Here is a 15,299-nt window from a genome sequence, read left to right on the forward strand (position 1 = left end):
CCAATGCATCTCTTGAACTTGTTATATTCAGGCAATCAGCTCACTGTCATTATCTTTACACACGACGGTCACTAAGAGATTTCACTACCTTTTCCAGAATCTTAGCTTTCTCTTACTTGTAAGATGGCTTCACAGTGCTCTCTCTTTCTAGACCAAGCCAACCGGCTACGGAGATCATTCCATTAATTGAGTTTAAATTTATAATCTTATGAAATCAGAGACAAATAGACATGAACAGGAAAATCTTACTTATTTATTCATTGGAGAGGAGCTGAAAAGTTATATACAAAAGGGTAATGTAAACAATATGCATAACGGATGATGAGTAGGAGTTATCATTATCTCTAACTTCATCTCTGTTAGATATTGTTTATCTCTAACTTTCTCCCCCAAACTAAAATGGGTTTTCCACTGCGAGTTCATGCTTGAACTTCATAAAATTGTTTTTTGACAAGGGCTTAGAGCATCTGTAATTTGTTTTGCATTAGGTACATGTTTAACACCAAGTCTCCTATCTAACACCCTTTCTCTAAAACTCAATTTGCTTTGCATCTGCAATTGCATTTTTTTTTTCTAAAAGGATAGTTGGATCTCATCTACACCTTTATACTGATGAAGTAGTTTAAAGTGCCTAAATCATGAATATGGGTTTAGATTATCACGTCCAGTTCTGTCAATAATAATAAAAATATCATCAACATAAATAAGTACAAAACTAATAACTATGATTTATTTATATTTATTATATGACATTTATCATACTTATTTTTAATTAAAATAATATTTTATATTTATATTGTTAGACCATAACTGAATCGGTATAATATATAATTCAATTATATTTATGAAATTGTATATATTATATCTTATTTATATATATGGTTTAGGATTTAGACTTATGTAAATAGGGTTTAGAATATAAATTTAAGGATTTATGAGTCATTGTACACCCCAAGTGGTGACTTGGATGATAAAGAGATAGACTTCTAAAAATAAAAGTTTGGGTTCAAAATCCCTTCCCGTGCCAAGATAGTACTCCTGCCCCTTGGTAGGGATAAATACTTACATCAACAGGCTTATATGCATGGTAAAATTACATTAATCACCCTATTACACATTATTAAGTTACAATCAAAATCTTGTGACAATTCAACTATTTTGCCCAAATCAACTCAATCTCATACAAATAATCGTCTAAAAATATGATCATTTTTATTAATTTCCCATCAAAATGACAGAGTAGGTGCTATTATCAATCTCCCTAGACTTCATATAATTGCAAAAACAATACAAACCTTGGCTCCTAAAGCCAAAAAAAAAAAAAAAAAGAGGTTCTAATGGCATTGAATTTTACAACAATGGATTCTACTTACAATAAACAATTAAATTATAATATTTCTAGATACGAAGACCCACGGATTGCCTGCCATCCGAAGGACACTGAGAAACAATTCCTCTATTTGCGAGGTAACAATGGCTCCTGTTGAGGGTCTGTGTTCTTGGAATCAGAAGGGCCTGTACTACCCGACTCCAGTTCAGAAATCGATAAATCCTGGCCTGTACGTTTCAATAATCTCTGGAAGAAACTCGGTTTATCATCAGGCAATGGATCAGCCATCTTCAGAGTTTCTTTTAAGCTCTGCACGTGCCGTAGGCAAACTTGGACTGCATCATGGACTCTCACAAAGTACCATTCCTTACCAATAAGATCCACAAGACCAGATTTTGACAATATCATTAGAACCTCTCGATTCGGATTGGATATGGCCATCTGTTATATGATACCAATGATTAGCTTTAATATAATAATTATCTTCCCAGAAATTAATAGCTCTTTACCAACACAAGGTCATTCCTCGTCTAGAAGGATACTCAACCTGAATGTCCCGAGCTTTGTATTCTTGATGCAAATCTTTCAAAGCTTGAACAGCACCAGAATCTATGTAAGTAACAGCTGCAACAGACTCAACAACATTTGGATGTAAGAAAGTAGACTGTCATGAGAATCTTAATTAGCTAAAATACACAGAAGAAAAGGTAGTTCATGAATGCAACTCATGTAAAATAGAATTTAGCTAACCATAAGAACTTTGGCAGGTGAAAATCTCATGTCAGCAAAAGCGAAATATATTTTCTTAAAAAAGTAAATTACAAATATATATAGTTATATCTATCATACTTTCAAATAACGCCGCCACTGTGTACCAGCGTTTGTGGTAAAGTACAATTTTAGACAAAAGCATATACTTTTTTATGACCAAAACGCATAAATAGGTTAAGTAACTCTTACGTGCCATCTCTAAGATCAAAAAGTAGATTCTTTCAACTTCTACTCCACGTCTTGAAGACTTATCAACTTCAAGTTCATATTCTCTTAGCCTGCTCAAAATTTGGAGCAACTTAAATTTTATTGCTAAATTGAAGAAACAATTCAACTTATAAAATCAGAAAGCATAAATTGATCTTCACCTGTCTTTTATGTAGCTTATATTTGCAAAATAGATAGGTGCATCAACACGAACAATCACAATTCCATGGTAAGTATACGCTTCTGGGTATTGCTGAATGTTTCTATACACAGTGGTGCCTGGAAGACGTCCCAGTATAGCTACGGCATACACCAACTAGTAAAGTAAGTGCAAATTAAGGCATAAGCTAATGAATGAGTTATTCCCCATTATCTTGTTAACAGTTTTTTACAAAGTTAAAATAGGGGTTCAAAATTTTTATAATCAAGATTTGAAATGCACTCATTATCTTTTAAAATTAAAGTTCTGAAAATGAAGACATTGTCATCATCAAAATTTTGATGAAAAATATTGAAAAAGATAATAATAATGAGAACAAACCGACTAGGGTATCAGATACCTTAAAGAGAGAGAGAGATAGAAAGATCAGTTTAAAAAAGAAATGGCAATAAGATTAATAAATTGCCCTGGTGGGCAAATTTGCAATTAAGCCATGGTTAGGGCTGGACTCGAGCCGAGCAGGCACGAGCTCGGCTCGATTGAGCCCGAAACAAGCCGGACTCGGCTCGGCTCGAGCTGACTCGATAGATTTTTTTTTTAAAATTTTTATACAAAACAACGTCGTTTTGATTAATATATATTAAAAACGATGTCGTTTTGATAATGAAAAACGAGCCGAACTGAGCCGAGCCGAATCGAAAACGAGCCAAACTCGAGCCGCCCATATATGAACCAAGCCAAGCCTGAGCTGGCTGCGAGCTGAGCTTGGCTCGGCTCGAATCCAGCCCTAGCCATGGTGCACATTATATGTATAAACAAGGAAAAATTTCTTCCCATACCAATATGAGGATTTGCCGATTCATGGATGACAAAGGCAAGTGAAGCGCCTACCTGCGATTCAAATAGCAATATTAAGTTAAATAATCTCTTTTCCAACATTTGGTGATATTCATGCAATCAGCCCATGCATCTTTTTATTAGCATTAAGTGCTTGCCTTTCTAAGCTGTAATGACTATGATGATTACACTTTAACAAACTAAAGTCCTGGACTCAAATTGCAGAATTTTCATCAAAAAACTTCAAAATAATTTCTCTAGTATTATTGTGAGCAATAATTAAGCACGTATGAGACAACATTGACAATGAAGAGTAATGAAAAATTGTCACCATTTGAATGCTTACCCCAACAAGGACACCAATCTCAATACCAAGGAACAAAGTTGTAAAGCTAGTAATCGTCCATAGGAGAAAATCTCTCTTATCTACACCCCATAAAAAAATAGCCTCTTCATAATCCACCTGAAATAACAAGTACATGAAGCACCATACTAAAAAAAAAATTCTTTTGTTTTAATAAAGTCATCTTTGAGTACAAAAATTATCTTTCACCACACATACCATAGTCCAGTATCAGTCCTATTACTTGGTGTGTAACCACCATTAGACTATTGAAACTTCACATGTTAGTCCATAATGCAACTTATAACATCTAAGTTGATGAGCACAGAAGTAATAAAGGTTTAATATCAGAGGATCACAGGACCACACATACTTTTGGGAATAATGAACAAGACAAAAGTTTCCGGTAATCAATAAAACTCGCAATCTTTCTTTATAAATTGTCAATATTCAAGAGAATCGATTCCAGACTACAAACTCAATAACATAAATAACAGCAGGGGAAGGACACCAAAGCCACGACTGATTGATCATATCAAATTGTTCTAGCACAGATTGATCTAATTTATATCCTAAAATGCCAAACTGTATAGTCTAACTATGAAAAGCATAAGATGTGGACCTAGAATAGTACTAACTTTTTCCATGAAGATTTAACATACTTACCAGACTCATTACAGCTGAGATTACTATTGCAGCCAAAACACACTGAAAGGAAATGAAGTCATAAGTTTATAATTAGAATTTCAAAACTGCAACGATACTAAAACAGCAAATACAGAGAACCAAAAAAGGAAGAAAAATATAGCTACAAAATTTCATCAAAGCTTCTAAAATTTTTAATTTCCTTGGCCTTCATAAACTGACAAATTAAGGTTCTTTAGCCAGGAAATTATAGGAAGAACGAACAAAATAGAAGACAAACATGCTAGTAAACTATTACAATCCCAAGTGTAAGGTATAACACTTGAATTTCATATTGAAAAATATGAGTTTCTAGTGTGGGGTGTTTATATAGCTTTGGCTCTCTAATTATCCTAAGGTGTGTATTATTTGGTATCAAAGTCACTATCATGTCTCCCAGTTACAACATGCAATGCGGGTGGTGATGTTGGCATTATAGTGTTTGTCCGGGACTAGCAAAGAGCTAGTGTACAATAAACCCAAATGGCCATTCAAGCTATGGAGCACGATGACATGTTATGATCCCAGATGCAAGGTATAGGACTTAAATTTCACATTAAAAAGTATAAATTAGATTCTTCAATCTCAACAGCTAGTTTTTGAGGTAAAGTTCTCTCAAGATTTGTATCACAAACAGACCCTTATATATTACTCCAATTCGGAAACAAAAGCACCATTTAAACCAACCTGGGGTATGTATTCAAACAATGGAGTCAGGAATAAAAGAGCACAGCCCATTATGATTCCTGTTATAATTCCTGATAGGCCAGTTTTTGCTCCACTTTCATGATTCACAGCTGACCTAGAAAAGGAGCCTATTAGACATGTTCAAAAGAGAACTTGTCATTCAGTAGCATATCTTGAAAACAAATTATATGTGAAATTAAAATGATCTGAGAGGAATCTAAAATAACATATATTATTATGTTCAATAACTCAGTAAAGTCTCGCCTGTTGTGGGATATACTGAAAAGAATGAGCCCATCATATTAGCTACACCTAGGCCAAACAACTGTTGGAAGAAAATCAAAAGAAGATTGTTAGGAATTTCTTTCCTTCAAATACGGTAGACATGCTCTATTGATATTGAGAATTTTGTGTGAAAAATCATAAACCCTTTCTTTTCTCATTGAACTGATATGATAGCATTTGCTTATCCTAAATTATAAAATAAATATATACACATTACAGTCTAAACTGAAGTTCATATCTTTTTTTTAGATAGTGCACTCGTAAGGATTGAAATGAGAAAAAGAAAATGTTGCAGATCATTTTCCCAGATGACCTTAAAATTCATGAGAATCAATTTCACAAGCCTGCATTATTTAAATCAACAGAAATTTCTCATAGCTGAGACTCTTCAATATAAAATATAACAGTGGAAGAGTACAACTATGAGTAAAAATTGAAAGCATGAAAATTTAATGTGAAAATAATGAAGAGAAGAATAAACCCAGGGATCATTTTTTTCCACTAAATCCACTGCATAATCCCCCAGATGAAGTTATCACATGAAACACAGTTCACATTGGAAGGTGATCAAGAAAACAGATGCCACCATAATATGAGCACTAAATAAATGGTGCTCATGGGGCGGCTATACCATGACAATCATGGAGCAATGGAACTTCCCTTTCTTTATTAAAATATACCTCTTGATTTGAGTCCAATTCATACCCATTCTTTGCAGCCAATGCTTTTGCAATCCCTACAGATTCCTGAAGTTCAAACAGTAATGTGACTGGATTATTATTTGCAGAATATTAGGATACGAGGAAACATGTCCTATTTTTATACATTAGATTTTATGATATAAAGAGGTAGTTAGGATTATGAAGAAGAGAAGGAGAAAAAGGAGAATTAGGTATTTTGGGCAACCTTAGGATTGTGGGCAGCCTTAGGGCTGATTGGGAAGTCTCCAATGTCTCGAATGATTGGAAATGCGAGGTTTTGACTCTTCGAATTGTTTAGTTTATCCATATAAATACCTTTTTATGAATAAAATGATATATGTTTTCTTCATTTGTGGTTTCATTTGCTGTTTTAGATGAAAATGTGGCTGGATACCTAACACAGGCTCAGATCTATAAAGTAATATGTTATAAGCAGAAATTTCGCTGTAATTTCTTACCAATATAGCTACCCCAGTTATGAGAAGTGCAGTTGGAATTAATGACGTTATATAACCAAATTCTTTAGGAAGAGAGAACTTTGGAAGGCCTTGTGGTATGTCTCCTACCTAAAACAATATGTAACAGACTCATCAGTGCTGGTTAAGAGAGACTTAGAAAATTCTATCATTCATTAAAAAATTTCATAGAAACATCAGCTTAAAGAAAACATTTATCCAACATTGATAATGTTTCAACTCTATGTCTGTGACATCAGTTACAACCAAGATTAAATTACATGGAAATATTTGCTCAGCTTTAACAAAATGATAAACTAGATAGGATTTTTAAATTTATTACAGGCAGATGATTACTAAGTACCAAAAGTTATTATAGAGTAAAAAAAAAAAAAACAATAATTTTAGAAAATAATGCATCCAAACGTTTAAGTGGACTTAATTTATGTGACTCTACCAAAGAAATGGAAGATGGATGATATATTTTCACAAAAGTTGTCCCCAAGACGACTGCTGTGAGAGGACCTGCTGCTCGCAGAAACCTCAAGTACTTCCTTGTGTGTCCCTAACATGAAACCGTTGTTTAGTCAAAGAAAACTATCTAATTTTCTACCCATATATAAGTTAAAATAACAAAAGGAAAAGGGTTCGTACCAAGTGCTTCATGATCAAAAGTATAGAAAGAATGATAGATCCCATTACAAAAGGGGGCCATGAAAACTACAAAAGAAAAACATCACCTGTGGTTAAGAAAGAGTGAATGAGTTTTGACATTAGTCAAGAGAAAGAAAACAAGTAGATGAACACATGTACGGTAACAGAAAACCAAGAATGAATAACAGGACTCATGCAGATTAAATAGGTAGACAAAACCCACAAATACAAAAGGGTTGCTTCATGAAAAATAACAACTGATATCACCCAATGTGCAAAATTAAACTTATCAGGAGTCATCAAGATAGATTCTTGTGAACCATCGAAGTGGATGTAGTACTGAAGCACATCATTGTCAATAAAGCCACAAGTAACAAATACAATAACACACAATGCAGATGGAAAGGACGAAAACCCTGTTCTTCCATTTTCCCATGTCCAAAAAACAAAAATAGAACACATGAAATAGAAAATACTGTTTGAAGTCTGAATTCAGCACTTCACTACATATCTAGCTCATAAAATAACAAGCCCCCATGTAACAGTGAATATACATCAACATAGAGGCAATTTTAATCACAATTTCTGAAAAGAACCACACACACAAAAGCAGAAAAACTATATGTATAAAGCACACACAAAGGATACCTTATCTGCTCCAGCAATTATGCTCTTAATTAGTGGCACAATCTTACTGCTGCGTACAATACTGTAACCCAAGAAATACTTTACTTGAGATAAAGCAATCACAATGGCTGAAGCAGTTGTAAAGCCAGAGATCACAGCATGGCTAATGAAACGAATAAGCCATCCAAGCCTGGAAAGAAAAAGATTATACACATAATTATCTATTTAAAAGAAATTAAGGCATCAACAAAATCAGAGGAAACTTAAAACTTACATAATATATATGTGTGTGTGTGTGTGTGTGTGTGTGTGTGTGATTGTGATAGAAAGAAAGAAAAAGGTGAAAGGCTGTCGTTGACGTCCTAGGAATTCCCCAAATCAAATCCAACAAACCCTTCTCTCTTCAGTCCACTATCTTACTTTTCAAAGAAAGAGGACAAAGTAGACAGCATATTGTTGGCTCTGAAGTGATAGGCACTATTATGCCAATTCATAACTATTCCTAAGTAATTTAAGAAACGGCTTCCCTAGCACAGCTAGAATGTACTCTTAAATAAAATTAGGACTGTACTAATATTTGGAAAGATGGCATGTTTCATAAGATGACTATCAGACCATATTTCACAGCAAAAGGTGAGGCTTTCACACTAGTTTTTCAGTTACAGAAAAACACTGGTTTGTAAATTCAGCCAATGCAGACCCACTTAATGTGCCTAGAAAGGATACAAGCATACACAAGTTACGCAACAAGACACACAACCACCAACATCAAGAGAGAAAGAGATGGCTTTATACATGTTGTGACTAATTACATGAAGGAGAGACTAGGGAGATTACCTCAACAGTCCCATTATGCATTCACATATTCCAACCATGAGAGCCAATAATATTGCAAGTTCTGTGTATAACTCAGAGGATAAATCAGCAATTCCGGCTAAGACATTAGAGACTAAGAGAGAAACCAAAGCAACTGGACCAATTGCTAGCTGGCGAGATGACCCAAATATGGCATACACAAATATTGGCACAAAGCCAGAGTCTACCTTGCAAGACCAAAGTGACAAATCCAGAATTAAAAAGGAAGAGAAATATAGAGGTGAAAAGCAAAAAATTAATGCAATATAAAAAGTACAACTACCTAAGATATTATTAGACGGTAATATGCCTGTAACATGTCAATGCAAAAGGCAAAGAGCCACCATTGGTAGATTTGATAAGTAATCAGTTGCTGACAGCAATACCAAAATATTAGTCAGTATGAAAACAGGTCCACTTCAGGAAATTGTATCATGATCTTCTAAATTTTAAAATATATATATATATATAGGAAGAAGGTGCAAATTTGCACTGGAGGTTTGAACAGAATTGGCACTGCTTATAGACTTTGATGAGGCAAATTTATAAACCTTTGTCCCTGTTTTAATTGAAGTAAAGTAAAATCCAAGTCAACCAACCAAAGGATCACTAGTCATAACGTTTACCTCCAAAATGTCTGAATTTACATCAAAATTTGCAAATCATTCAACAATAACTTTCCATATAAATGCAACCCCAAAGAGTAACATTTTTAAAGGCCCACTTACATAGTCCATAAATCGGTTCAAGCCCAGCTAATCTTGCATATGACATTGCCTGATCATTTGAAAATACCAAAAAGTCAGACCACAAAAGTTACAAAACCTACATGGTCAAATACTAATCAAGCTGGGTAGATAAAATAACATTCACTCACAACAGCCTTATATAGGAAATTAATGTACCCAAAGCTAGCCATAAGACATTAAGAAATCCAAGGCATTCCAACAAACATGGTAATAAGCCATGTTATAATAACAAGCATGCATGCGTATCCAAAAGGTTGTTAGGAATGTATAACACTTCGCGTGCATTTAGTTGCACAAATTAATATCCTAATATGAGCAGAACAACTAGTTTCCACTTGTTTTACTTGGATGACACTTACGTATCCTTGAACTTTAGAAAAGACACTTTCTCACTTTCCATCTATTTTTTTGGGTCAACTTTAACTGTCAAATTAAATCTTAATTATACTTCCATTATTTTATTGTTACTATTATTTCATTATTTTTATTTTTTCTTTATTATTTTCCCTTTTTTAATTTCTTCTACTCCTTTTGTAACCATAAGAAAAACTTATCACCAATCAAATCAAACTTAATCAAGCTCACCTCTTTTCCCATCTTATAATAAAAACTCCTCCCTCCTCACCAAATTAACCAAAGCTAAGCACTTGTCTCTCCCAACACTCAATGCGAGCTTCTAAGAAGGATGAACAGTCAAGTCATTGACTCCCTTCTTGTCTTTGGGCCATAACAGATTTCAAAAGAACAAACGGGTCACCACAAGAGGAGCAACATGCACTTCTTCATAATATCCATCAGAGAGGAGTAGCAGGCACCTCTTCCTTCTCTGGGATCAAAGCTTCATATTTAAACTAATGAGTTGGAAATTAAGAAGAAGAAGATGATGAAGATGGAAATGAAAATGGCAAAGACAAAACCTAATGGTTGCAGCTATATATTTCTTCACTTAGTGGCCCTAGAAAAGGAAATGTCAAGTTGAACAATCAATTTTCCAGCAAAATATCAGCATGTTGTTGACCAACAGAAAGCAATGAAATCGTTCGACCCAACTCCAACACACAACCAATTGAGATTTGAATCTTGTTAAGGCAAATCCTCGACTTCCTCTGCGAGGATGGTGGTGGTGTTGAGGATTTGAATCATGTTCATGCAAAAAAAAAAAGTAAAAAAATCGTGGCAAATTTTTTTCGAGTCTCGCTCTTTTGCCGGGGACCAACAAGAAAGGTGATCTCCACCGTAAATACAAACAGAAATATCAAAAAATTATAACATTTTGTTTTATCTTCAACTTTGCTTTTCTGACCAATTTCATTTTCCTTTCCATCGTTTTCAAGGCAATCAAACAGAAATAAAAATCACCTAAGACGCTTATAAAGACATAACAGCAACTAAAGGCAAATACTGAAAATCAAAATCAGGTTGGATTTTCTAATTTATTATCGTCTTTTCAGAACCAAACAGAAGAAAAGCTTTACGAAGACTCTTCCGACAAAAATCATAACAAAAAATTCACAAAAATATCGAACATCTTAATCACATTCTGCTTACAAATTCTTTTCCATTAATTTATTTGCAGTTTCGTTTTCTTCTCCGCGTTCTCTCGGAAGCCAAACAAGAAAAAAAATCTCAGTTTTAAACAAGGCAAAAACACAAACAGACGTATCAAGGAAATTAAGCCTATCAACACTTGAATACTTCATATAGTAGTTGATTCTAGTAGAGTAGGTAGAATTATTACCTGCGGCACGAGCATGACACCTACGGTGATACCGGCCATGAGATCGATCTGGAAGTACTCTCGCCACTTGTAGGTCCTAATCCAACGAGAGCACGGAAACAACATCTCGATCCACTGAATCCACGTCATGAGCTTGAAACGCGTTATCCATTTCGTAAAAGCAGCGCCAAACAAAGACGCACTATTAGACGACGCCCTATCTGTCGGATGCTGGAGCGGAATAATCTTAACGGGCCGAGCGTACGGCATGTAGGTGGTGGAGGTGGTGGCAGAGGAGGATTTGGAGGATGGTAGTTTCTGACAGCTGGGAGATGCGTAGGCTGACTCCATGCGCACTGGTGGCGCAATTAAGAATATACGTTAAGATATATAAAAATAAAAGAGTGTGAAAAATTTTCAAAATGATATATAATTAATTTTAAAATTTTATATTTTTTTTCTAAATTTTAAAAATTAATCATTTTCTCTCGTTCTAAGTTTTTAAAAATAATATTTTCTCTTTAAGGTTTTTAATTTTTCAAATATATTTTTTTTGACGATCTTCAAGCAATATCTCTTCTTATTTAGTATGTCTTTTTTTTAACGTTATGCAGTATTGCCATTAAAAAGAAAAGACAACTTATATTCATTAAAGACAAAGACGTTGGAGAAGGGAAAGATAACTCATTATCATTTTCAATATTTTCCACACTATCAACTTCTTGCTATGAGTTTTTAATATCATTAATAACATTTCTCCTTTTCGTTCATTTCTTCCACTTAACCATCAGTTTGCTTTTGCTCTTCTGTTGACCTTTTTTATTTCCATGTTTTACCCTTACTTTCTTTCCTTTGAGTTGATGACTTGATCTCCCATCAATGGATATAGGTTTGTAATAAACTGAGTGAGAACATGTCTTTTGGCCTTTATTTTAATGCCACTATCCTCACCACCACATCATTCTTACGTGGAAAAATGAAAATAAAAGTAGAAGAAACAGTGTGTTGATTCAAATGGAAAAAAGCCAAAATATGTTGCATGGCCAAATGATTATTTCTTACCTAATGTCAATTTTCTATTCATTAGTTATCAAAATTTAAATATTTATTTATTTATTAAATTTTACTATTATTATTTAATAAAAATATTTAAAAAAATCATAAATTCATCATATTTTTTCTTAAATTTAAAAACTAACAATTTCTCTATCTCTCCTTACGTAATGTTTGAAAAATCAAAATTTTCTCTTAGAGTCTTTTCCTCTTCTCTCTAACTCTGATTGACCCTCATTGACCGTCGGTCATTCTCTCTCTCATCATAGGTCATCCTCTTATTTATTGACTGATGTACGATAAAGAGATTGAGATTTCTTTGTAAAATAATAAAGATATCTTAGTTTCGTCATACGCTAATCAATGAGAGAGAGGATAATCGATAATAGTCGAAAATAGAACACAATTGAGAGAGAAGTTAAGAGGGAGGGAGAACATCACTATCTCTAGTCATCGATAGCATGTTAAAAAAATCTTAGGAAAAAATATTGATTTTTTTAATTTTGGGTAGAGAAAAATTTATTTAATTTTTAAACTTAAAGGTGAATGTGATAATTTTTTAAAATTTTAATAAATAATAATTTTATTTTTAATAATAATAATAAAATTTAATAAATAAAAAAATATTTAAAATTTTGATAATTAACTGATAAAAGGTAGATTTACATTAAACCTTGAGTGGGAAAGTCACTTGGCCTATGTTTGCACGTACTTTTTAGAAATTTCTTAGTGGGGCTCTTTGCGCAATGGAGGAAACCGAAATAATGAATTGAGCCAATAAAAAGAAAAGATACACGATAATGAATCGGACTCGCAAATTGGGGAGTTTCAAGGGTAATAATTAAAGACGTACACCACAACGCCTTCATTGTCTCATGGGCCGTCCCAAGAGCCACCTTCACTCACTTCTCCAAATCATTATATCAATTATCAAGTTACCGTTTCTACTTTTACTCTTACAAAATAAAATAGGCATCTTATTTTTACCATTTAAATTTTCTGTTTAATTTGAAAAAATAAAAAATTATCACAATAATAAAATTTTTAAATATAAATAATTATAATAACAGATGATATATAACAAAAAATATTATTTTATTAAAATATTTCAATAATAATTATTATAAAATATTTTCTGTTATCATATTATATTAATTAAAAATAAAAACATTTTTATCTTAAAAATGAATTAAGATAAAATTACATTAAATTAAAATTATTTTAATAATATTTTAATTCTTAAATTTGAAATGATATTTAAATTATCTTTTATATTATTTATTACATCTCATCACTATTAGTAATATAAAATTATTGAATTTTTATTATCTAATAAACTAACAAAAATATCATAATAATATTTTATTATAGTAAACCAAACACCTTTTATTATCGTTTTAAGCAATACAAATAAATTTTACTAATTTATTAATATAATAAAATGTAACAATATATAATTAAATAATTTTAAAATAAAAAATTAAATAATTACATCACTTAATTATATATTATCATATCAATTTATATAAATAAGTTACTAAAATTTAATTATATGTATAACTTTATTCTTTATATTTTTAGGCAATGATTTTATGAGCACAATAGACTGAACAAAAATAAAGAAACTGAGATTAAGGATAAAAATATTATTTAATTAAAAATATTTAAAAAATAAAATTTTATTACATTTTTCTTTCTAAGTTTAAAAATCTAATATTTTTTTTACTAATCATTTTGAAAAGTTGTATTTTTTCCTAAGAGTTCGATTTTTTTGTCACCACTTTCTAACGAACTTATCGTCTTAGGGTGTATTCTTTCTCTCTCACAATTTCTCTCTTGTCTCTCTCCCTTGTTGTTTTGTCTAGGACGAAAATGGATGGTAATCATCTCAGACAAAGACTTGTCATCTTCGTCACAAAGATGACATAAGGAAAAAGGGAGGAAGACGATAGGAGAAGGGCAACAAAGATGGTGGGAAGGCGACTATCAATAGGAGAAGAAGAGGTTCAGGAACATTGGTCAATAACCATAAAGGAGATGGTTACTAGAAACAAAGAGAAAAAAACTTTAGAGGAGGAATAGTTATTTTTTAAACTTTAAATAAGAGCAATTATTAGATTTTAAAATTAAATAAGAAAAATGTGATAAAATTTTAATTTTTTTAATATTTATAATTAAATAATATTTTTACCTTTAATTTTAATAAAAATTTTTTACATAATAATAAATATTTAAATTTTTACAGTTTTACAGGAAAAAAGTGTAAAATTGCACTAAACCACGCGTGAGAATAAGTCTCTTCGGTGAAGGGCGAAATATGTCAGTAAAGTCCCTTCGTCTTATCTCTTTCTTTATCACTTGCACCCCCCATCATCATTTTAATGATAAGTAACATGAATAATTGACCAAATAAGGTACTGTATTAATCCCAAAATTGTTTTTTTTTTTTTTTAATGTTTTACCCATATTTTTATTTGGTTCAATTATGAATTGAGGTAATTTAAACATTCAAATTGTAGTTTAATCCGATCTAATTTTTAAAATAATTTTTTAATAAGCTATTTCTATTTTTTGTTACGAGTTATGGTCCGATCGGGCGATTAAGACTGATTTTAATACTATATAACAAACATAATTCTACTAGTTTCAAAGAGTCCAAAACTCTCCTATGCCTATTCTCTTTTCCTCGTTGCCTCCTTCCTCCCACAACTCTTCTTTTATACTTGCCCGTTGCATAAAAACTCCTGCAAGTCTTCCATGTTTCCCTATTTTTCTCCTCCATTGATCCTCACTCATTTCTTGCCATGTCTTCATAGCTATTGCCCTTTTCCTCAAAACCACTCACCCCTTATCCTATATTTTTTGTTGGTCAAATGACTATTTTCCATCTAATCTTTGATGAAATGACATATTCTTACCTTTAAATTTATGAAAACTAATTTTTTACTTATCAGCTCAAGTAAATAATTAGTTTTAACAGTTGAAAGATATTCATGTCATTTTGTCTAAATACTATAAAATGGGTGTAATTAACAATCATTTTGTCTTTGAGGTTTAAAATTTATAGTAACATTTTGTTGGACTAAATTGTTAACAATATTGGGGGTGTAAAATAAATTTTAAAAACTTACTAGGAACAAACAGATTTATTCCTATCTTATTTCATAAATTATCATATTCACCT

At 32.2% G+C, this 15,299-nt stretch overlaps 1 protein-coding gene across 6 annotated transcripts; it reads right to left on the bottom strand.

Annotated features, from left to right (window-relative positions):
• Positions 1-1,193: 1,193 nt before the first annotated feature.
• Positions 1,194-11,448, bottom strand: LOC123193209 (sulfate transporter 4.1, chloroplastic-like). Of its 6 annotated transcripts, none has more exons than XM_044606040.1 (18): positions 11,084-11,221; positions 9,931-10,183; positions 9,325-9,373; positions 8,579-8,780; positions 7,763-7,931; positions 7,115-7,180; positions 6,918-7,025; positions 6,464-6,571; positions 5,985-6,050; positions 5,284-5,344; positions 5,020-5,147; positions 4,315-4,356; positions 3,652-3,768; positions 3,308-3,359; positions 2,470-2,608; positions 2,291-2,379; positions 1,878-1,954; positions 1,194-1,771 (listed from the first exon to the last, which is right to left on the bottom strand). In XM_044606040.1, the coding sequence occupies exons 2-18, from the start codon at positions 9,940-9,942 to the stop codon at positions 1,457-1,459; spliced, it is 1,800 nt and encodes a 599-aa protein (XP_044461975.1). In that variant the 5' UTR covers positions 9,943-10,183; positions 11,084-11,221; the 3' UTR covers positions 1,194-1,456. The 6 variants fall into 6 exon arrangements, with proteins under 6 accessions (XP_044461975.1, XP_044461976.1, XP_044461973.1 ...); XM_044606041.1 differs by having other exon boundaries at positions 9,931-10,171; positions 11,084-11,217; XM_044606038.1 differs by lacking the exon at positions 9,931-10,183 and having other exon boundaries at positions 5,020-5,129; positions 11,084-11,448.
• Positions 11,449-15,299: the final 3,851 nt, after the last annotated feature.

This window comes from Mangifera indica, chromosome 12 (assembly GCF_011075055.1).
Source record: "Mangifera indica cultivar Alphonso chromosome 12, CATAS_Mindica_2.1, whole genome shotgun sequence".
Lineage (NCBI taxonomy): Eukaryota > Viridiplantae > Streptophyta > Magnoliopsida > Sapindales > Anacardiaceae > Mangifera > Mangifera indica.